General features: G+C 41.0%; 1 protein-coding gene across 2 annotated transcripts in view; it reads left to right on the plus strand.

Annotated features, from left to right (window-relative positions):
• IRAK3 (interleukin 1 receptor associated kinase 3) overlaps nt 1-18,231 on the plus strand; it is a 49,152-nt gene extending 30,921 nt beyond the window's left edge. For both annotated transcript variants that reach the window (XM_014587373.2, XM_006147277.3), the window contains 5 exons: nt 610-728; nt 13,153-13,348; nt 13,856-13,918; nt 14,008-14,172; nt 17,015-18,231. In XM_014587373.2, the coding sequence (XP_014442859.1) occupies nt 610-728; nt 13,153-13,348; nt 13,856-13,918; nt 14,008-14,172; nt 17,015-17,530 (1,059 nt within the window). In that variant the 3' untranslated portion in view covers nt 17,531-18,231. The remainder of the gene's footprint in view (nt 1-609; nt 729-13,152; nt 13,349-13,855; nt 13,919-14,007; nt 14,173-17,014) is intronic.
• The last annotated feature ends 3,240 nt before the right edge of the window (nt 18,232-21,471 follow it).

Consider the following 21,471-nt stretch of genomic DNA (forward strand, 5'->3'; position numbering starts at 1 on the left):
GTCTGGCGAGCGCACGCGCCCTATAGCAAAAAAAAACCTCTCCAAAAAAAAAAAATGAAAAGAATTATTTTATTTAACTTTATTTATTATTTATTTCAATTTTACCAGAGAGGGACAGAGTGAGAAAGAGAGAGAAAGAGAGGGAAAGTGAGAAAGCAAGCCGCCAGATCTGGGACTTGAACTGTGGTTGGCCATGTGGGAGTCCCGTGCCCTTAACCACCACGCCACCTGTGGCCCCACCACATGTAATTTAAAGTATTGTTTAATGATTTATTAAAGAATGTTACCTTGCTAGCTATGGCTTGATTAAATTAACATTGAAAAATTACTGGACCTACAGGAAGGTAAAATCCCTATTGAAATGGTTAGCCAAGGTAATATCTCTGATTTGTCAAAAGTAAATAAATAAAATTGCTGGATCTTTCCACTGCCTGTAAAGAAGCCTAGAATTATCATCAGTAGTCGAGGGGAATATGTAATGAAAACAAGTGTTGCTCACCCACTTGACCCCATTTTGCTGTGTCTGTTCCGGTGCACTCCTGTGTAATGAATGCAGAGACGGTGTTTACTCAGGAAGTGCAGCCATACTAATTGCTGTTGTTTTTGTAGGGTGATACAGCCCCGCTGTCCTGGCATATTCGAATCAGCATATTGATAGGAGTATCCAAAGCTGTTCAGTACCTGCACAGCACTCAGCCTTGTGCGATCATCTGTGGCAGTATATCCAGGTAAACCAGCCCAGAGGTGTAGGTCACACCTGAAAAGCTCTGTCATCATCACACGTGAGTCAGACTTCACACACACTGAGTGCTGACTGTGGTTTTTCTGGTAGGTGTGTGTGTGTGTGTGTGTGTGTAAGAACTTTCATCTAGGTATTTAAAATCTTACATTTTTATTAATGAAAATATGTCTGCCAAATTTTAAAAGGTACATTTATGTTGCCAAAGAAAAGGTTTATATGATCTTTGGGAAGTATTAATGAATAATGTAGGATAGTCAATTCTGTGTATTATATTAAGTAAACCTGATAGACTCTGAAATGAGTCTGTATTAGTCTCATCTTTCTCTTATATATTTCTTCCAGAGAGACACACAGAGAGACAGGTACCCCCAACAGAATGTTTGTGCCGTGATCCGCCCTCAGCCTCAGCTGGCCTAGATCACAGGCACTTGTGCACACAACGTGCTCAAGGAGGTTCAGGGACGCAAACCTAGGAACTTTCTTATGTTGGTCCAGTGGTGTTGCCACTGTACCTCTGCCTGGCCCTCACTTTTGTTTTAAACTGAAGTTTAATGAACAGATAACCCGCTCAACCTTTCTTTGCTTGTCTTTCTCATCCTGCCTCACTTACAGCCTCACGACTTTATGTGCTAATCAGTGATGAGCTGAACAGCAATCCTAGTGTTCATTTTTGAAATCTGAGGAAATACTATCTCTTCTGAATCATGTCCTAGTATAGTTTTTAAGAAATTATTAATTTAATTTAATTTATTCATCCATTTATTTTAATTTGACCAGAGAGAGACACACAGAGAGAGGGGAAGTGAGAAAGCAAGCCATCAGGTCCGGGACTCAAACTGTGGTCAGCCATGTGGGAGTGTCCAGTGCTTTATCTGTCTAGCACCTTAACCACCATGCCACCTACTGGTTCCCATCATGTCCTAGTATCTTCAAAACAATTTTCAATGGGCTTTTTAGTTTAGCTGAAGAGGGTTTGGTTGCTATGTGTTTTTCTGGTGTAATGAACTTCATATGAAAGGCCTTAATCTTTCCTCAGTCGTAGGTGGGTGGGGGCCTACCCATAGATGTGCACTCCTGTTGTACTGTGGTAATTCATCAAATGTCAATGACTCCAAAGAATCAGCATAAAATGGATACACCCTCACGGGACCTGGATGTGAGGGGATAGTGAAGGTGATTCTGCTCAGTGTGGAGCCTTCCATTGGGGTCAGTTTCAAAGGGCCGAGGTGGCCACTCTTAACCTGAAACCATCCCACTTCCCCAGCTTACAGCCAGTATGGAACACAGTCAGTACTCAAACATATGTTTACCAAATAAATAGATAGTTGGAACTTTGCAGTGTATACTCTTCTTCTGGTTTAAACTTACAGTAAGCATGAACTTATTTTAAATCCCAAATGGTAATATATTAATTTTTATCAAGTTTCCATTTTTGTCAGTGAGTTCATCAGTTTCTGATGGAAGTGAACATTTGTTAAAGGGAACAGAGCAAAGAATTGCTCTGTGTATAACAAAAGCAAAAAATTGGTTGTTTGGGCAGGAAAGGATGGGTTGGCAGATAAGGTGAGACTGGAGAAGAATAAGGAGTGTGCTAGGCTGGGTTTTAGGAGAGCCTCAAATGCTAACTAGGCTGACAACTAGGTCTGATAAGCTAGACTCTAGTGAGGGACTCTAAGGCTTATTGTGGGTATAGACAGGAACAAAAAGGTTTTGGAATCTCTTGGGTGATCTTAGAATCTAAAAGGAGGCTAGTTCTTCTAGAGCAATATTTCAGGTACTTTTCTGGAAGTGCCTGACTGTAACATAATTGAAATTACACTTCTGGATGGAATGCCCAATGTACTGTAAAGATAAAGAGTACAGAAAGAGATCTGAGTATAGACTCGGATATGTTATGAAAGAGGCAGAGCTTGAACTGGAAATGCAGCTAGCAACATATTGTACTGTTGAGTTGCTAATTGTTCCCTTTTTGGATTTTCCAAAGAGTTTGAAGAGTTAAATATAACCCACCCATAGACTGCCCATCCGGGCATGTGTCAGGGTGAGGAGTTCCCAGATGATGGGTATTAGTTTGAGAGTTATGGTTTCACACAGGCTCATCAGTGTGTCACCTGCCTGTTCCAGAGCAAATCGGTCCCTTTTACAACCACTAAACTCTAGGCCTTTCTGCAGAGCCTGCCAGCAAAGATGTTAATTAGTGCCAACTGTCCAGTGGATTTCCCCCCTCCAACTTGGTGATGTGCACACCCGCGCTCCGAAGCTATAATGAGACCAACTCAGTTCATTCAGGCCACTGAACGTCTGTCAGATTGTAACGACTTCGTTCCCCGACACTATTGGCTAAATGTGAATTAGCTGACACAGATTACCCTCCAAAATCACTCCTAGAAAAATTCTTTATGTTGCTTTAAACCTGGATCTCCCCCATTCTTGGTGCTTGAATGTACAGCTCAGTGCTTTTAGGAAGACCTGAAATCCCTGTCTCTTCTGCCTTGACAAATTAGTCTTCTAAATCTTTGTAGTGAAAGATACTTCTAGGAGAGATGCTGCTTTATTGTTCAGCTCTGATAATTGACTCAAAAAAGAACATGTCAGAGTCTCTGTTAAATAGTGAACTTTTCCATGAGTAAGTTACGGTTGTTTTTGTTGGAAGGGTGAAAAATGGAAGATATTGTTACCTTTTTTTTTTTCTTCTTTGGGATTCAAACTGATAAATCACAGTAGACTAGCCTAAACCATTTAACATTATTAATGTTTTTAATAGTGTGAAATAACATGAAACAATGTGTATAAAGTGAGATTGAAAAGAAAAGTCCAAATTGAAGTAATACACACACATACACACACACACACACACACACACACACACACACACATACAATATAACTTTCTAGAACTACAAATGGAGGCATTTAAAAAAGATTAAAAGTGAAACATCAACAGGCTTTATTTAGATAGAAAGACCATGGCTTATTGTTTTAATGACTTATTTTTACTTCCACTTTAAAAACATATTTTAAAAGTATGTTCTACTTTTATACTAAAAATAAAATTAATAGGAAAAAATAACTCGCCATCACACTTCTATCTGAAACCAAACAATCACAAGTTCCAAAAGAGAGTCTCAAGTTATCATTTCAATCACTCTCTGATAAATTATAAAGAAGCTGGATCATTTACACCTTTATGTTTTTAAAAATAGTTTGAAAAATGACGATGCAAGGTCATTATTCAGCAATGTGGTACCCCAAGTGTGAACAGCACCTCTTGTCTAAGCAAAATGAAATGGGTCTGCTATGTCACTGGGGATGAGGAAGGATGATGATGTGGGAAGAACGGGGAATCTGAGTTCTAGCCCTGGTCCTGCCTCACACTCTCTGGCCAGTTTTCTCACTTGTACATTCAGAACCAGCCAAGATGATCACAGGTCAACTTCTTGCTTTCAAATTCTTTGACATCATACCTGCCTATTTTGGTACTGCACTCTTTACTTGCAAATTGAGGGATCATGACCAAAGAATGATGTGACTGCTTAAATCCCAACCAGACTTGATCCTGATCAGCTTCTGAATTAGGATGAGTTCAGTCATGTGAGCACGGCACCTCCAGTGACTGATCTACCTTGCAGGCCTTGGACCAAGTCCTGAAATACCTGTTTATCCAGAAACACCCTCTCCCTAGTCTTTTCTCTGTCTTTCCCTTTTTCCAACAACCTCCCCAGGGATCTCGTTATTGTCCTTGTCTCTTGCACTGGTGAAAAGTGTGCCCTATGAGGTCACACAGATACAGGACAGATGCCTGCTTGGTACTTTATAGCATTGTGAGTTTGAATGAGTCACTTAATTCCTGAGGCTCAGCTTTCTTCCTCACCTGGAACTGGGTATAATATGGTTGTAACCACCTCCCAGGGCTATGAGGGTTATGTTAAATAATATATGAAAAGCACAGCCCAGGACATGGCAATGAGCTATACTTATTTTCACCTAATGTGGCACTTGCCTCTTCTATCTCCCTAAGCACTTTGTCATCATGAAGGACTCCTCACCATTTGAGTGCAGCTCTAATTTCAGTACTTTAATATATATATAAAATTTATTAATTTATTAATAATACATATTATTAATTTATTAATTTATTATATTAATTTATTTCTATTATGAAGGAGAGGGAGACAGAGAAACACCACTTCCAACAGGATCTTGATGCCACCATCCACTCACAGCCTCAGCCAGTCCTGAACATGAGCTAGGGACCTTCTCATATAGGTCAACATTTTACTGCAGCACCACTAGTTAGCCCCAGAACTTTTTTTAAATATAAAGCTAAAATCCCATGTTCTACCCACTAGTTCATTTTGCCAAGGGAATGAATATACAAGTAAAGAATAAAAAAGAGGTAAAAGTTCATTGTGTTTCTTCGTGCAATCAACAGTGTCTTCATCTTGCACAAAGAGCTGAATAAAATACGTTTCTTTCAGTTAACAACAGTATGTCAACAGAGCACAGAACAGAGAAATAGGAGGGCTGGGTGTTAGTCCTGGCTCTGCCATTAAGCTATTTTTGCATAGAGCAAGTCATGTCAACATGTGGGTTTCATTTACCCCATCTGAAAAAGAAGACATTGTACTGAAGCAGTGATGACAAATCAGTGTCATGTAACATCCCATCTGTGATTGATTGGTAATGACTTCCCAAGTGTAGTGTTGACAGAGAATCTAGGGTGGGTACTTTCTAAACTCTATTTGCAATGTCTGCCAAGCATATGGGAGGATATTTTGGCAACATTTGGCCCAAATATTTGCCATTCCTATGCTACATAGCCTAAGACTACATGTGGTTTCAAATCCTCTTAACAATTGACTATATCAACAAATATTTCCTTAGTGTCTTCTATGGACTGGACATTGCTCTTATGTGAACAACATTGGATGGTCTCTAAGTGCCAGGATCATCATGCTGTACAGTAGGAACTCAGAGAAAGGAGCAACACTGGAATGCAGGGTAGTCTAGGAAGAACATCATGGAGGAAGCGAATGTTAGGCTGCAGAGAGGATTTGGATAACAATAAAAGAAGGGGGAGTACTTTGAAGATGAGAGGAACAGCATAAAGAAACCCCTCCTGACAGCAATAAGCACAGTTTATAATGACTACACTGGTGAGTACGCATACATTATGGGTAGCTGGTAGGCTGCAGAAGAATTCAGGAGCTCAGTGAAAGTCTAGGGACTTTAGACTTGACATACACACCCACAGAACAACTTGTTATTCATCAGCCTCCAAACCTTGAGTTTGGATATTATTGTTATCTCAGTTTGACAGAGGAGAAAGCTGAGGCTTGCAGACGTTAGTAATTTGCCTCCGATAAATTGACTGTAGGTGGGGAACAGGAGTTGTGATCCCGTGTTTGGGCCAGTCCAGGAATCATGCTCTTGTATTAGGGAGTTAAAGGTCTGGGATTGCTGGGAGCATGCCAGCTTCATCAACAAACACAAGGCGATTGGGAAGGAGAAGAAAGCATATTTAGTATGTACAAATTTGGAAAGCTGACATTGGACTCTGAGTGAACATAGCAGTAGACAGCAGACTTTGAGGGAGGGGTAGGCCTAGAGACCTACATTTTCAATCTTCACTTGTTTAAGCAGTGAGAGTAAATGACTTTCTAAGGAAGAAACTATCGAGGACATGGCTAAGGAACACCCACAGGAGAAAGCAAAGCCCACATTTCAAAGGTATTTCCAAGAAGTCTGGTGGTTTTATTGAGTCCAAAAATGCCTTAGTAATTTGAACTCTTCAAAGAGAATGTTATAAAAACAAACTTCACTTCCAGATGGTGGAATTTGAGGAGGAAAGGATTTTTAAAAAAGAATCTTAAAGAGTTACAGTCTGTATTCTTGGCAAAAGACCCTCACATTCTTATTTGGGAAACAAAGATGTTTTTGAATTACAGGATCACATAAACCATCTGAAAGTAGTAAACCCCTCTGTTATTCCTATCCCATCTCTTAGAGAACTTAATTGTTTTCACATTTATGAACACTTTTAAATTGAAATGGATTTTATCCTCAGCGTTTTTCATCCCAGACATTCATTCTTGCTAATTTTTCCAAAGCAAGAAGATAATCTTGGCGAATATTTCTAATGTTTCCTATAAAATCATGTTATTTAATTGGTATTGCCATTTGTCTCTTGCCAAGTGAAACAATCTTTCGTACAAGGGAGGTGCTTTAGGAAACAAACAAACAAAAAAAATGAAGAAACCATTTGCTTAAAAATTAATTTTTTTGAGAGGTTTTTGCTATAGAGCATGTGCGCTCACCAGACAGATGGAGAGAGAGAGACAGAGAGACAGAAAGCAAGAAATCACCCCCCGGGAGGATGGCCACGCCACAATCCCTTCTCCTCCATTCTCCTCTCGTGATCTTGGGCACGCATGCACATGCGCCCGGCGTGAGTTTAAGCCACCGGGTCCAAGACGCGAACCATGGTCTACTACATGGAAGTCCAGCAACATAGCCATTACGCTAACTGCTGGTCCCAAAAATTAATTTTTAAAAACGGAAGCTTATCAGAGATGTGGGGTAGGAGTGAGCACATGCATATCGAAAATTTCTTTTGCAAGGGACTAGAAAGACAGTGAAGAGGGAGTAGAGTCACGCATTGTCCCCTTCCAGCTGCCATGATCTCCTTGCCTGATGACCCAATGCCTCACTGCCTTTACTCGCAAACCTAGTGTCTCCATCAGGCTGCTGAGCCACAGACCAGGAAGGTTGGGATCTGCTAAGTGCTTTTTGTTGTTGTCGTTGCTGTTGTTTTGTTGTTGTTTAAGAGAGATTTTTGCTACAGAAAGTGAGAAATTACCCCCCAGGGGGATGGCCATGCTGCAATCCCTTCTCCTCTTGGGATTTTGAGTGTCCACACACATGCTCTCAGCATGAGTTTGAAACCACCGGGTCCAGGACTCAAACCACGTTCAACTACATGAGAGTCCAGCGACATAATCTGGTCCCCCTGTTCAGTGTTTAATAGGGATGTGAGAGCCTGTGAGAGAGTAAATAACTTTCTAAGGAAGAAACTAAGTAGGACACGGCAAAGGAACACCCACAAGAGAAAGGAAAGCCCACATTTCAACAGTATTTCCAAGGATGCAAATTCTGTTGGTTTGATTAATCAGTCTATTTCCCTTCTTTCTCCTTAAAAAGCTATTTTTAGTTTCCAGAAATAGTTGAGACATAAAAAATTATTTTTGGGGGGTTCTCCTTTCCTACTTTCACCCAAATAAGCCCTCACTTCTGAAATATCCAAATACCTTAATTTTTTCTAAGAGATCCCCAAATAATTAATATTACATAAATTAAAATATCCTTGTAAGGCAGAAGCCCCAGATCTGTAAGGGCTTACCCATGTTCACTGATTCTAAAGAGTGTACTTGGAGGTCCAGCAGGGGCAAACATGAGTTTATTTATACACAGAGCAGAGTAGGGTGGGACGTACCAATGACAGCCGCTGGGTAGCGATCCGTGCCATCGGGGAGCACGAGCTGAGGTTATATATGTTAAGGAAACATCCATAAACCCATCAAAGATCAGTGCAGACTTTCTGCCTCCAAGACGGGGGTCTGGTTTCTATATACAGTGTTTGAGGATCATGAACAGAAACAGCAGAGTCTGTTTAGGGTTTAGTGCCTCTAATCATGATGCTGAGATGGAAGGGTTGCACATATGTCTGGAGCGCCCCAGCTTTGGGCAAATTCTGTGAGGTAAAAGTAATGGTCACAGATGCTTTGGCGTCCCAGCTGCAGCCTGCAAGTAAAACAGGGACAAAATGGGGCGAAGAGAGTTCAGCGTGTGGAGCATACCCACATTACCCTCCTAATTTTTTGTCACTACTGCATCTAACATTTATTTACTTATATGCACAGGTGTGTACATGCATGCACAACACATGTCAAACAGTTTTCTCCTCCACTGCCTTCTAATATCTAGAAATACTACTTTAGTTCAGTTGTCCAGAATGTCTCTGGAGCTATTTTGGTTCCAGAAACTCATGCTCTCTTGAAACTAATTAACCCAAGGATCTTTAGATCTGGTGAGCCTGAAGTCCCCAGTACCTTTGTTACTTAAATTGGCACCCTTAAATTTCTAGAGATACTCAGCTGAGCCCCCTTGTGGTTCTAAGGTAAGAGAACGGGTGTAGGATGAATAATGGCTAGACTACGTCCTTTAAATGTTTAATTCTTTAAACATTTTGAGGCTCTGTCAGGAGCTCTACTTACATTTTCTTATTTATATCCTTATAAGAATCCAGTGAGGTAAGCATTATCAGATCTTTTCACCAACATGAAAACTGAGGCCTAGACAGGTTGCACTAGTTCTGTTAGAGTTAAAGGTTCACATTTAAAGGAGGAACACCCCTTACTGACTGTCCTTTATACAGTGAGCCTAGACTTACAAGGCACCAATAAAGCAAAACCAAGTTTCTGCACTATCTGCAAATCCTGCAGATGTTCAAAGGGCAGAAAGAAAGCTCCGTAATTTAATCGGACCAGGAAAGGCTTTTGTTCTGTGTCATTCCAGGCAGGTGCAATGAGACTCCAGTGCAGGAGGGAGTGTGTGTGCGACTCTTCTGGCAACCCATAGGTGCTTGGGGACATGGGTCTTGTCCCATCTAGTGAGTAGAGGGTGTCTACGTGTTGCAACAGCTATGACATGGACAGTACATGTGTCCTGTTGCCTTATATTGTCACAGAACAGTGCCATGTGGCTTCTCGTTATCACTGGAGTCCTGACTTTTCCTGAGGGTTGCCAGGCACTCAGGGCTGGGCTTCTGGGCACCAGTAACCCCATTTAAAAGGATATATTCTTAAAAAGCCAGTTATGTCCTTACATGTTACATATGGTACTTGCACGTCAATTCAAATCCCGCATTATAATCAGGTGTTTTGTCTTGCTTCATATTTAAGGCCCGAGGGCTTCAACTAAATTGGGAGACAAATTAGTGAGTAAAGACAGCCATTCTCACTATAAAGCAGCATCTGTCTGGGGGCTCAGGTCCCTGAAAGAATTGTCTTACATATTTTAACTAATAGAGAGATGCAGTAAGATCCCCAGAGTCAGGATGAGAACTCACCACCTGTGTAGGATTCTCCCCACTTCCTCAGTGTACACCCAGAGTCCTTCTGCTAGAATTATCTAGAGGGTTGATGGCTGCTGTGTTATAGCAAATAGCCTTATGGTAAAGAGTAGGAATAACAGTTGTAAAAACATCAACTTAAAAGTGTGGATAGTTTGGTGTGGACCAAACATGTTTTTGTTTATCTCTTTGGTGACCTCAATGGCCAACAAACTGCTCTTTTGCAATATATTGTTATGATTTTAGCTATTTTATGTTGTCTTTATTTGGGGAGCCTATTTTCACCCTGCAGGAGAATGATCCAGTTGACCTGTATGATAGCTGAATGCACTTTATGTTTGAACATTCAATTTAGGATTGAAGCAGGGGAAAGAATTAGGATAGACATTAATCATTGAAGGGCCTTTTGCAATTTCCACTTTTCTTAAAAACGGAACATCCTTCTTCCCCAGCTACCATTAACCTTTGTTTAGAATAGAGTAAATCACTGGACTCAGAATTTATGTTATACACTAAAGTCTGCTGGAAAACAACTTGTCTTTTCACCAGCTATCATTGTTCAAGTGTAAATGCCGTACCTTAGAATAATTTCACATCTTATTGATGGTTTCTCACTGACCGGAAGTCCTCTGTGGGTTTATGGTGTAGCTAGTGTTTGTGGTGACCCAATGTACCTCTGCCTAACTTTCACAGGAGTGTGACTCACCAATTGCTAAAAGCTTCCTACCAGTTTCACAGAGGGTCAGACAAATGGATTAGATTGGAGGTTTTGCTGTTGCTCTCCCCACCACATCCCCCTCACTTTGTGCTTAGATTCAGAGATTCTTAAGTGTTTCACGAATTCGACTTTTGCATTCTCGGTTCCGGCAGTATAAATGTGATTTCATACCTTCTTTAGAGTTGAGGTGGAAGAGAAAGAAGGTCTAAGTGTTTGACACTGTAAATCTGGCATGCAGAGCTTTTCTGACCTTCCGCCATGCTGAAATGAAGCAGGGTCAGGCAGAAGCTGGAGGGGCAGAAGCTTGGGTCCTAGCAACAAGAGTTGGTGAACCTTTCTGCCCACCTCACCTCCTCGGCACACCTGGTGAATCCCTATATTAAACACCTCCACACTCTGACACAGTCAAGGCACCTCCAGAAACCTCAGATTTGAACTGCTCAAGTGGAGTATACACCTCTGAAAGAAATGATTATGAACTGAATGTCTGTTCTTAGCTAGTGTTGGAGGGGTAGTTGGATCAGAGACTATTCTATCCTCACCTTCAGAGTTACATCAAGACAGCAAACACTGCTCTCCCAGGAGAAAATGAGAGAATGGATGAGGAATGACATAGATGAGGCTGTGTGAGACCCAGGCAAGTTTTAGCAGCTGCTAGGTTCTCTAATGAGGAAAACAAAACAAAACAAAACAAAAACAAAGCAGGAGAAAGTCAGGACCATGCTTGTTGATACAAATCATGGGGATCAGGCCTCTGACCTTCTCCCCATAAAGGCAAAGATCTCACAACAGGTAAGGGACCTAGGGCTGATGCTTATGTCAGGCTCTTTGGATTTTACAGGTCTTCCAATACCTAGAGAGGAGGGCGAAATTTAAAGAGCCATCAAGAAAGAGTTCCTTCAGTTTTTCTGTTGTCAACTCACTTCCAGACAAAATGTGAATTGGAATGATTTGGGCCTTTGATTCAGACATTCACTCTTCCTCACCCCCTTCCCCCAATTCTCTAAATAAAAGTAGGACAGTGAATCCTCTGAAGAGTATTTGCAATGCAGACTGTGGAACTCAGCCCTGCCTGTGGCCTGCTTGTACAGGAACAGCAGAGCCTTTGCAAGATTCAGTATGTGTTCAAGATTAAGGCTTTCTTGTTATCCAGTAGCTGTTATCATTTTTAATAGCAGTGATTTTAATAATACTGCGAGTACACCATCTGGCATTGTGTTGTGGGCAGACCTAGTATTAGATGCTTTCTCTTTAGAGGTTGACAAACAATCTCTGAAGAGCCCTAAGCAAAACCAAGAGATCAACGACTTTCTCTTGGTCAACCCACCTGCTCTCTATATCCATCTACTCTCTTGGGATAGATTACTAACGTGAACGTTAGCTACCATTTATTGAGCATTACCATGGACAGGGCAGTAGGCTGTATACTTTGTACTTCCCATATCAATCCTGCAAGTTCTATTGTTCTTTCCATTTCCCTGTGAGGAAAGAGGGTTTTGAGGCTTACAGGCGGAGGCAATCTGCTGGCAGTCACAGAGCCAGGGAGGGCTGGACTCACTCCTAAGGGGTTGCCATGTGGAATGCAGTCTCCCTCTTGTCTTGGCCTCTCCCATCTCTATTGTGACAGCCCTGTGAAGGTAAAAGTATGCTGATGCTTACTCTTAGCCAAGTTGTTAAGTGATTATTAAGATACTTAAATTGGGGCCAGCAGGTGGCTTAGAGGTTAAGGTGCTGGATCCCACATGGCCAGCTGTGCAGTTCGAGTCCTGGACCCAGCATTTTGAAAAACATCACTCTGAGTGTGTATGTGCTTGTGCATGACCAAATCCCGAGAGGAGAACGAAGGAGAAAGGATTGTAGAGTGGCCACCCTTGGTGGGTGTGATTTCTTGCCTTTCCTCTCTCTCATCTCTCTTTCTGTCTCTCTTTGATGAGCACACATGCCCTTTAGCAAAAACTAAAAACAACAACAAAAACTTAAATTGATAAGAACCACTGTGCCTTTGCTTCTGCAAATATTTTAAATAAAACTATAACTAAAAAAAAAAAAAAAAGCCATGAAATGGAACAACAGGGTAGGGCTATCATTAAGGCAGAGACCACTGAAGATTCCCCAGATCATCCCAGGTTAGTGACTCTGTCCTGATAAGCCAGGCATTCTACAGTACAGCTGTGCACATGGCGGCCGCTTGATTATTAGCCAATTAAACCGAGTTCGGGGACTCATTAAGTGTAAAAAAGAGCACAGGAAAAGATGCTTCACTTAACTTTAGTTTCCCGTACTGACAAAACATCAGCTTTATCCACAGTCTCTATATCTGTACCTGCAAATTGGAAATGCCCACTTTTCTAAGTCAGGTGTTTGTTTTAGGTTTTGTTCAACAGTTGAATTTATACTTGAAGAAATACGGGGAAAGAAAGTTCTCTACTCATGGAGATCTATGGTTGGCTTTATTTTGTCCATGTTTTAAATTAAGCAGATATAAAATTTAGCTCACCATGTCGTTTTTCATTAAAATCCCTTTATGACTTTTTGTCTCGTTTGTGCTTGATCACAATTTCAGTGCAAATATACTTTTAGATGATCAGTTTCAACCCAAACTAACTGATTTTGCCATGGCGCACTTCCGATCCTACCAAGAACAACAAAATTCTACCATAAATGTGACCAGCAGCAGCACGCATCTGTGGTACATGCCAGAAGAGTTTATCAGACAGGGGAAACTTTCCGTTAAAACAGACGTCTATAGCTTTGGAATTGTAAGTACCAACGACCAGTTAACAAAGGAGAGTTTATCACCAAGAATGTTCTAATGCTAAGAATTTGTTTATTTTATTTTTGTTTAGGTGTTTGTCATAGGGTGTGTGTGCTCACCAAACAGAGATGGAGAGAGACAACGAGAAGGCCAAGTCACAGTCCCTCCTCCTTCCTTCTTCTTTTGGGATTTTGGACACACATGCACACACGCCTGGCATGAGTTTCAAGCCACTGGGTCCAGACTCCAATGGCAATCGGCCATGTAGCAGTCTAATGACGTAATCACCATGCCACATCCTGGCCCCTAAGAATTTTTTAGGAGGTTTAGTTATTAGTTTTATTGATTTCTTATTATTTGTGTTATACATTAGTATTGTGTAATCAAGCAAGGAATAAATTGTAGTCATTAAATTAGAATGATAAATTAATTGTCATGGTTAAGAGTTACAATAATAAATTAGGTGTATGTATTTAACACAGATAACTGACTTTTTATATATTTCTTGTAGGTAATAATGGAAGTTCTGACAGGTTGTAGAGTGGTATTAAATGAGCCAAAACACATTCAGCTGGTAAGCATTCTCTTCATCTTGGTATCTATCTCTTGGTCATTTTTGTAAATGAGTTCTATATGATAAGGTTATTTCCCTTCTTGTCCTAGCGAGATCTCCTCATGGAATTGATGGAGAAGAGAGGCCTCGATTCATGTCTATCATTTTTAGATAAGAAAGTTCATCCCTGTCCTCGGAATTTCTCTACCAAGTTATTTTCTTTGGCAGGACAGTGTGTTGCAACACGGGCAAAGTTAAGACCATCCATGGAGGAAGTAAGTATATACATGGTTTTATTTAAAACTGAGCCAACAGGGAACCAGCAGTTAGTGTAATGGCTGTGTCGCTGGATTCCCACGTAGTCGACCGCGGTTCGCGTCCCGGACCTGGTGGCTTAGAATTCACGCCAGGCGCATGTGCGTGCGTGCCCAAGATCCCAAGAGGAGAATGGAGGAGAAGGGATTGCGGCATGACCATCCCCCCTGGGGGGGTGATTTCTCGCTTTCTGTCTCTATGTCTCTCTCTGGCTGTCTGGCGAGCGCACACGCCCTATAGCGAAAACCTCTAAAAAAAAAAATTAAAAAAAACATTAAAAGAAAAATAAGCTGGCTTTTATTAAAAAAAAAAAAAAAAAAAAAAAAAAAACAGAGCCAACAGAAACAAGTTGTGCATATAAGAGTTTTCTTTGTCAATGAAACAAGTACAGTCTGCAACAGGGAATTCCCACACAGTAGTTTTTTCAGGTCAAAAGTCACATCAGGGAAGAGACAGCAAGGCAGTGGTTGAATGCAGTGCTCCACAAGGCTTACCCATCTAGGAAGGTTCTTGGTTCAAGTCTGAAAACATTCCTGAGTATTCAGGCCTCAAATGTGCCCATGATCCACAGCTGGCTGAGCTGGGGAGAGACCACAATATCAAGATCCTGTTGAAGGCCTCTGGTAGAGGTCATTTTTGGGTAGAACCAAAACTCCACAAAAAATTCAATAAAAAGACATTGAGGGCATGTTGGAGCCCACCCTATGGCAAAAACCTATGGAGGCTGGAGGACTGCGGCATCAAGTCCATCTCTCTCTCTCTCTCTCTCTGTCTCTTTCTCAGCATGCACGATTTTGGCCGGCAGGTGGTGTGGGCGCTGGACTCCCACATGGCCGACCACGGTTTGAGTCCTGGACCTCGTGGCTTGCTTTCTCTCTCTCTCTCTCTCTCTCTCTCTCTCTCTCGTTCTGTCCCTCTCTGGTCAAATGTAAGTACATAAAGAAATAAGTAAATAAAGTCAAATAAAATAATTCTTTTTTTAAAAAAAGACATTGAGTAGTTTGAAGAGAGTATTTTATTCAGCCTTCTTTAAGAGATCTGACCCATGGAAAGGCAGCATATACTTTTCTTATCCATTTTTAAATGTATTCATTTTTCCATAGATTTAATCATCTTCTGATTCATTTTTTAAAATAAACAAATGTTTATTTGCTGTCTACTCTGTATGTGCCAGACTTCATATTGGGTTCTGAGGGTACAACAATGATCAAAATAACAGTAATTATCCTTAAGCTCACAGTTCAAAGGAGGAGTCAGATCAGTAAATGTGGAATTTTGGCCCAACCAGACAAGTATAAGGATAGATGGACACTCAGACCATACACAAGCACAAAGTCAGAATGCATACCCGCTGTGGACGTCAAGGACGCTCCTGCTGGAGGTGACAGCTTATCTGTTATCTGGAGACCAGGCTGCAGTTAGGCAGCAGGAAGGACAGAAGGGTGTTCTAGGCAGAGAGAAGCATCATCTGCAAAGACTCTAAGATGTTGGAGTCCCTGGTATGAGATGAGGTAGTTCAGCATCGTGGAAATGGTATGGAGAGTGAGGAATGGAACCAATTGTAGACACTTCCCAGTGACAGAGGGATGTGAATCCCACTCGGGAATTTGGATTGTATCCTGAGTCTACTATAGAGCCATGGAAGGGTTTTCAACCAGGAGTCAGCATAATCAGAATGTAGAGTGTGGATCTGGGAGTCAGGGGAACTGTATCTAGACCTTATACCACTAGGAGAAGTTGTATGGAGTTCTAGCCCAGGAAAGAGCTATGAGATATGTAGTTGAGGAACATGGAATTAGAAACCAGGAATTCAGATAGCATAATGGTTATGTCGCTGGACTCTCACATAGTCAACTGCAGTTCAAGTCCTAGACCCAGTGACTTGGGCGCATGTATGTGTGTCCAAGATGCCGAGAGGAGAATGGAGAAGGAATTGCAGCATAGCCAGCACTACCCCCCACCCAGGGGGTAATTTCTTGCTTTCAGTCTCATTGTCTCTCTGTCTCTATCTCCCCAGTGAGCACGCACACCTATAGCACAAATCTTTAAATAAATAAATAAATGACATGTCTACTCCTTGCTGGTTAGTGATAATGATTCTTTTCTCCGAGCCTCACCTTTATTGTCTATAAACTGAGATAAAGAATGTTGTTGTACAGAGTAAATGAGATGCTATACATGAAAGCACTTTGAAAATTATAAAGCTTTTCATATGTATTTTTTAAATTATGTGTGTGTGTGTGTGTGTGTGCACAAAGATAAATGTTTTATTAGGTGTAGAGTTCTCAGATCTGGTGGCACATCCAAATTATCTTGGAAGCTCTGAAAATATAGATTCCTGGACCTTCATCTCTTATTTTTTTGAATGATAGTCTGTAGCTCAGGGACTGTATTTTTAACAAAGCACTCCCCACCCCAGGTTGTTGTGGTATTTGAGAACAACAGATTAGATGGTCTAGTCCCTATGCTTTTCCAGTCCTCCACATATTTATGGTTCAAGTAAATAATGTAGAGAGATTAGCCCAAGGTCATAAAGTGAGCAGATGACAAACCTAGGGCTAAAGTTAGGTCTCTTGATATTTAATTCAGTGCCATTTCTTTCATACCTTACTTCAAGTCACTTAATTTACTACTCAAAATGAAGATTTAGCTAACCTTTAAGATTACTTCTAATTTAAAATTCTATAATTAAATATATTTTACAAAAAATAGAGAATGTTTTTTAATGGGTAGAAAATAAAAAGGCAACAGGAAATCTTATTCAAGCTTAACTCAATGTTTGTTTGTTTCTTTATTAATTAGGTCCTAAATACTCTGGAAAGTTCTCAAGCCAGCTTGTATTTTGCTGAAGATCCTCCTACATCACTGAAGTCTTTTAGGTGTCCTTCTCCTCTGTTCTTGGAAAATGTACCAAGTATTCCAGTAGAAGATGATGAAAACCAGAATAATTATTCACCACCTTATGAAAAAGGTTTGAGGAAAGAGAGAATGACTCAGAAGATTCCTTTTGAATGCAGCCAGTCTGAGGTTACATTTCTGGACTTGGACAGAAAGACAGGGAGCAAGAGAAATGAGAGTGCTTGCAATGTGCCCAGTTCTTCTTGTGAAGAATGTTGGTCCCCAGACAACGCAGCTTCATCCCAGGACGTAAAGGAATATGAGATAAATCTGGACTCTTCTTCAGAAGCTCCAGACCATTCTTACAGAAGCAGGCCAGTGGAAACTAGCTGTTCCTCTCAATTTTCCTGGCATGAATACGAACAGTGCAAAAAGAAAGAAGTTTCTCCAGAAGATAAAGAAAAAAGCAAGTGTTGCTAAGGCAACTGAGTGCACGTATCACCTTGGGAAGACATTGTCTCCATAAGTACAGGGGAGAGAGTGATGGGTGGTGAATTGGGGTGATGCAAATAACCTGGACGATTCCATTCTTTCAATTTCCAAATCCCAAAGTGGACTGGCTTTAAAAATTGTTTTATTAAGATAACCGTCTCATGATCAAACCTTGACTAAGTTAGAGCCATTCAGAATTACTCAAGATTAGGGACGAGCTAGTGGCACAGCAGTAGCATAAGACTCTTTGATGCTGGCCCGTCATGGAGAGATCCCAGGTTCATGTCCCTAGCCTCTCTATTCATGCTTAGTGCGTGTATACCCATGATCTGGACTGGAAGAGGCAGAGGTGGGTGGCAATATGAAGAAGCCATTGCGGATGTCTCTCTATCTCTCTCTCTCTCTTCCTGTCTTTCCTTCTTTCATGGGAGAAATGCATAAATAAGCTTTTAAAAAAATTACTCAAGTCATGTGCTCTGACTTCAGTCAAACAAAACAAGCAAAACTCACCAAAAAGAGACTTAATTTCAATATCTTCTCCATCTCCATTAATGTCGGTCCTCAGAGTTTCTCTCTGCTGGGCTCATTTCATTGGATTCCACTGTTTGATTTTACTTGCTTGTGAGGGTTGAAGGCAATGTCTAATTTCTAAATGTTAATAGATGCATTTTGAAAGAATTTCTTTTTAATTCTGATTTGCCCTAGTGTTTTCTGTTTATTCCAGTTGATCCTTTCTGTCTGAAAATAAGGCAGGTTCATTCTGGGCTATAGTATGTTCTATGTAAAGAGGGGACTCTTGTCGCAACCTGCATTTCTATACTTAAACTCTCAAGATAGTTTAATGTATATGCTGACTGGTTTTTCTTTCTTTGTTTTTGTTATTGTTTTTGTTTTTTAAGAGGAATTTTTGATATAGGGTGCTTCTGCTCACCAGAGAGACAAAGAGAGACAGAAAGCTAGAAATCACCCCCCAGGGGGCATGGTCACTCTGCAATCCCTTCTACTCTATTCTCTCAGGATTTTGACCATGCACACACACATGCCTGGTGTGGGTTTTCAGCTAGTCCAGGACTAGAACCACGGTCAATGACATGGAAGTCCAGAGACATGACCATTACACCATCTGCTGATCCTGATGTTGACTGTTTTATACTTATTTTTAAAAAATAAATTTAGTGATCCACTATATCCTGATTAGAATGTACAGAGAACTTCAATAAATGTATGGAAAAATAGAATTACAGTATGAGTTTATTTTGATGCAAAACAATTTTGGAATTTGTGAAGTTTTTTTTCAGAATATGGATTTTATATAAACTTTTTGAAGATCCCCTCATATAAAATTTTAATAAAGTGATCCTTGTTCCTGAGAAAATGCTTTGTCACACATCCTAGTCGGCGTCTTATTTGGTTCTATATCTTTCAATTTTGTGCCTTTGCTCCTACTGTTTCCTGGATCTCCCCCTTTTGAAATTCTACCTTGTCATCAGGGCTCTGAAAAAACACCCTCCTCCTGAAAGCTTCCCTAATTGCTCCAGTAGGAAGTACTCATTTTATGAGCACTTGCATAGCAATTTCTTTGTGTTTCTATTTGATACTTGTCACTTTCTGAATTACATCAAAGTTGCTGTGTCATCTCTCTCCTACTGGAAAATAAACTTCCTACATTCGTTTCCTACTATTGCTGTAAATTATTAGACATTGACTGGCTTAAGGTAGCAACCATTTTAGAGTTCTGGAGGTCAGAAGTCCTTGGCATTCCTTCTGGAGTCTCTGGGGGAGAACTTGTTACCTTCTTTTTCTAGCTTCTAGAGGTCGCCTGCCTTCTTTGCCCATGGCCTTTCTATATATTTTCACACCGAGCAACGTACATCTTAAATTTTCAATCTTGTTCCCTCTGACTTCTCTGTTGCCCTTTTCTCTTACTCTGGCCCTCCTGCCTGTCTCTTAGAAGGCCCCTAGTGATTTCATTGGGCTCACTCAGATAATCCAGGAAAACCTTCGCATCTCAACGTCCTTAATTTACTCACATTCACACCATCCCTTTTCTCATGTAAAGTGACATATTCACAGTTTCTGAGGTTAGGACATAGACATGTTAGAACCTTTACTCTGTCAGATACCGTGACTGTGTAGGGCTCTCTCTTCAGGGATGTTATCCTACACGGATAATGTGAGCTTAATCAGATTATCTCTATGAACTCACGTAATAAAAATCTGTGCTATAATAGCATTACTGAGCAACAGTAGAGGTGACTGTCTCTATAATGATAGATAGAAATGCTCAATGAAAACCATTTCCAGAGAATTTTTGAAAGCTTATAATAAAAGGGTAGATGTCTGGCTTTCTGTGCATCAAAGGAATAGACCTAGACCTATGCCTTTTTCTTCTTCCTTTTGTTTTCTTTCCTTTTGGTGAGCCAGCCTGGGTGAGTTAGTCATAGATTGGAGTCCAAGTTCAAGAACAACTCAACAAAAAAGGAAATCATCAGGAATCACGGTCAGGTTCAAAGACAGAAACATGGAGTTACAGCTCTATAAAAAGGCACAAAGTGAGGTTAAAAATATAATATGCCTTAGTCTGAGGGACAGGCTTCCTACAGGCCCTCGTGAACGTGGAGAGAGTCCGAGCTCACAGGCTGATCTGCAGGGTATGTTATCTGTCAATGGAAGCTGATCTGTGATGCATGGATTAGCAAGTCCTTTGAGTCCAGAATGCTAAGGTTAGAGACCTGTCCTAAGATGCAGATGAAAAACTACAAACACATGTAAATTAGGAAGAGAGAAGTTTTTAACAGGAAAATGAAGGGTTGTAACAGAAAAGAATACACCCCACACCAGGAAGCCATGCAGGTGAGCAGCTGCCAGAAAAGGACAATGGCATTGGGAATGAAGTGGGATATCACTTTTATTTTGGGATCTTGTCCTAAATTTTTAGGAAGGGATGTCTGTCATTGGAGCTGACTTCTTTGAATTTGCAGGCTTTAGTGTGTGCTTGTGTGCAGGTAAGGAATCTGACGGATTTAATTACCCAATTATGCATGCCCAGTGTGGACTTTGGAATTAAGAGCATCCACAGAGACTATCTGCCCTATGAGTTTATTGCCCCAGTGGAAATTAGGATGTTGACTAAGCATCTGGGTTAGATAACCTCTCCTCTCTTGGTGCCAGGGGGTCTATCTGGGGGGTCCAACTGTGATTTGATGTCCCCTTTGTTGGCATAGTGGAACTCCCTGCTCACAATCTCTACCTATAACAGATACCCAGCAGCCCGGTGCTGCCTTCCCCTCCCGATCTTCATATACGCTTTTGCGGTGCCCCCAAACTGCCCAGGTGTTAAGACCAGTAGGGAAAAAGGCCTAAACTTCATGTAACTTTAATTTTCATGACCTGTCCAAGTTTGGCAACTCTTGGTTGTACTCATTAATAAAAGGAAGCAGAAGTCTTTGGCATTTGGTTTACATATCACAAAGCATTCTGTGACTGACTTAGCTTATTTTAGAGACATCATCTGAAAGTATGTTGGGTGGACTGGGAAAATTTGGCTGGAATCATGTGAAGTTGCCACTGATAATTCACAAAAGAGATAATCAAGAATTGACTTTATGGGCCAGTCCCATGGCACAGTGCTTAAGTGTTGTGCTTTAAATCCCACACGGCTAACTGTGGTTCTAATCCCAGTTCCAACAGCTTGAAAAGATGCTAGGTGTATGTGTGTGCATGCCCCAGATCCTGACAGGATAGAGAAATGAAGGAAGGAGGGTATGGAGTGGCCATGCCCCATTGAAAAGAGAAGGGATTAAGAGAAACAGAAAAGAGCTGCAGAGAAGCACTCCAGAATGGTTATCCAAGGAATCAGGGGCTCATGGCTCTACCACAGCTTTGCACAAACTGGCTCTGGGGCTGGAAGGATGAGTAAGGGAGCAGGG

This window comes from Tupaia chinensis, unplaced genomic scaffold (assembly GCF_000334495.1).
Source record: "Tupaia chinensis unplaced genomic scaffold, TupChi_1.0 Scaffold000208_1, whole genome shotgun sequence".
Lineage (NCBI taxonomy): Eukaryota > Metazoa > Chordata > Mammalia > Scandentia > Tupaiidae > Tupaia > Tupaia belangeri.